Source organism: Engraulis encrasicolus, chromosome 14 (genome assembly GCF_034702125.1).
Source record: "Engraulis encrasicolus isolate BLACKSEA-1 chromosome 14, IST_EnEncr_1.0, whole genome shotgun sequence".
Classification (NCBI taxonomy): Eukaryota; Metazoa; Chordata; class Actinopteri; order Clupeiformes; family Engraulidae; genus Engraulis; species Engraulis encrasicolus.
The window spans coordinates 35351427-35353926 of NC_085870.1; the positions used below are offsets into that span (position 1 = coordinate 35351427).

General features: G+C 47.2%; 1 protein-coding gene across 1 annotated transcript in view; it reads right to left on the reverse strand.

The window, feature by feature from the left end:
* The window catches only part of fer1l4 (fer-1 like family member 4), a 69980-nt gene that overhangs the window by 32204 nt on the left and 35276 nt on the right, over nt 1-2500 (reverse strand). Inside the window, exon 28 of the mRNA XM_063215559.1 lies at nt 239-349. Coding sequence (XP_063071629.1) covers nt 239-349 — 111 coding nt within the window. The remainder of the gene's footprint in view (nt 1-238; nt 350-2500) is intronic.

Sequence of the window (2500 nt, forward strand, 5' to 3'; positions counted from 1 at the left end):
TTTAAGAAATCAGACAATGATTAATTAGCCAAACACCTACTTGGATTAGCTTTCTCATAAACCTATTGCTGCAAAAAATGGACTGTGAATATTCGTTTTCAATCCGAGCATGTGAGCACTTTAATCATACAATTACTCCAACAACCCAATCATAATCAGTTTATTGATGTGCATGCAATCGTGCCCAATATTATTGTTTTTATCAATATTATAGTGATTCAAACGTTTTTTTTTTCACCTCAATCCTGAATTTGCGCAGAACAGGCCGCACCCCCTCAGGGATGATGTAGCACCTCTCCTCCAATAGGAACTCCGGCTCTCGTGGCTCCACATCCGCTGGCAGTGAGGGCTTCAGGAGTGAAATACAACACACACACATGCATGCAAGCACGCATGCACACACGCACAAACACAAAAGATGATGGAGCATACACACACAAACAAACACACACATGCACACATGCATATGCACACATACCACATGATCCAGCACACACACAGACACACAGACACAGAGACACAGAGACACACAGACACAAACACAGACACAGACACAGACACACACACTCACAGACACCAGAGTCAACAGATGTATTAATTGCTCAGGCGTGATTCCAAAGTGAGTCGATTTGGCAGCGACTGAACAGCAGGACAACGAACCTTATGGATGAAGCAAATGATTTCCTCTCCATCCCAGATGTGCTTGCCAATGACAGAGCAAACATATATCCCTTTGGACTGCCAATATTAGGTACACATATGTACAGAGCCATATGCAGTCACAACACGATTTGTCAGAAATAGTGTCGCTTGCAAACTAGCTAGCTCTTGGCTGCCCTTGGACAGGCTAAAGTAGTGTTTCTCAATGAGGGCTCTACAGCCCTCAAGGTGGAGTTGGGGAGCCCTAGGGGGGTGTTGAGAAGGATACAGCCGAGAGAGGGTGGTGCTTATGATGAGGTCAAGGGGGCGTTGGGAGGCTTATGGTGAACTCAAGGAGGCGTTGGGAGTCTTATGATGACGTCAAGGGGGGTGGGGGTATTGGGAAGCATATGGTGGGGTCCAGGGGGCGTTGGGAGGCTTATGGTGAGGTCCAGGGGGTGATTATTCTAAAAAAAGGTTGAGAAACGCTGCGGTAAAGGCTTCTGGCTGTTGGGTTGGCTGGAGATAAAATATCTGTTTTTCAGAGCTCAGAGTAACAGCACCAATAACTGTGAAATCTGTGGTATTGATCTTGTCTGGGCGTCAAGGCAGAGAGTGAGATCAGAAAATATTACAGGGAGAAAGGGGAAAGGAGGAAAGGAAAGGAAAGGGGGAAAAGATGGAAGACAAAGAAATGGGAGGATGGATTGGAAGCCTGTGGAGAAGGCAGAGGTCACCTGTCCAAAGTCCACATCATCCATCTCAATACAGACTTAGTGTGTGTGTGCGTGTGTGTGTGTGTGTGTGTGTACTACACCAATCTACCTTCGTGAGGCCACTGCTATTGGAGCACACCCACATGCTGGGGCCCTCGCTCCATGTGGGGCCCAAATCCTGGACCCCACATGTTTTGACCCCTTTTGCTGGGGTAGTTTTGTTGTTACTGGTAAAAGTAAAAGTGTAAAACCATTTCCTCACTGACAGGTTAGGGTAACGGATCGTTTTGGTTTGGGCACAGTTTAGCATTCTTTAACTATTGGTAGGGTTAATATAAATGGAGCCCCCCCCCACAAAAAAAAAAATAGGAAGGGCCCCACAAGGGCCCCACAAAGATATTAAGGTTGGGCTGTGTGTGTGTGTGTGTGTGTGTGTGTGTGTGTGTGTGTGTGTGTGTGTGTGTGTGTGTGTGTGTGTGTGTGTGTGTGTGTGTGTGTGTGTGTGTGTGTGTGTGTGTGTGTGTGTGTGTGTGCGTGAGTGAAATAGTAGAGAGAAGAAAAGCTGAAAAAAGTAAACCATAGGCAGGGCGAGGGTCTCTCAGCTCTTCCAGCTTGATGTGATCAAGAGGGATAGCCTGATAAACCAGCCTAAATGTATTGGATGCAGGTGGCGCTGGTTTACCAGGCTACAAGAGGGAGGTAAAGAGAGACAGAGACAGAGAGAGAGAGAGAGAGAGAGAGAGAGAGAGACAGAGAGAGAGAGAGAGACAGAGGAAGAGAGTGGGAGAGAGAGAGTGAGAGAGGAAGTGGAAGAGAAAGAGAGAGAGAGACAGACAGACAGACAGACAGACAGACAAAGAGCAGGGGAAGAAATGAGAGTGAAAAAGTGTGTGAGAGAAAAGTAAGATGTACAATGGACAAAACGTGGGTGGGTGATATTTGGCTCACCTTTCCCAGCCGAGCGCAATCCAGAGAGAGGGGGGGGGGGGTGTTAAAGGAGAGCGAAAGCGAGAGCGAGAGAAAGAGACTGAGAGAGAGAGAGATGCAATACAATGTAGACTGTAGAGAAGGAGTGAAACAGAGAGACTGAGAGAGAGAGAGAGAGAGAGAGAGAGAGAGAGAGAGAGAGAGAGAGAGAGAGAGAG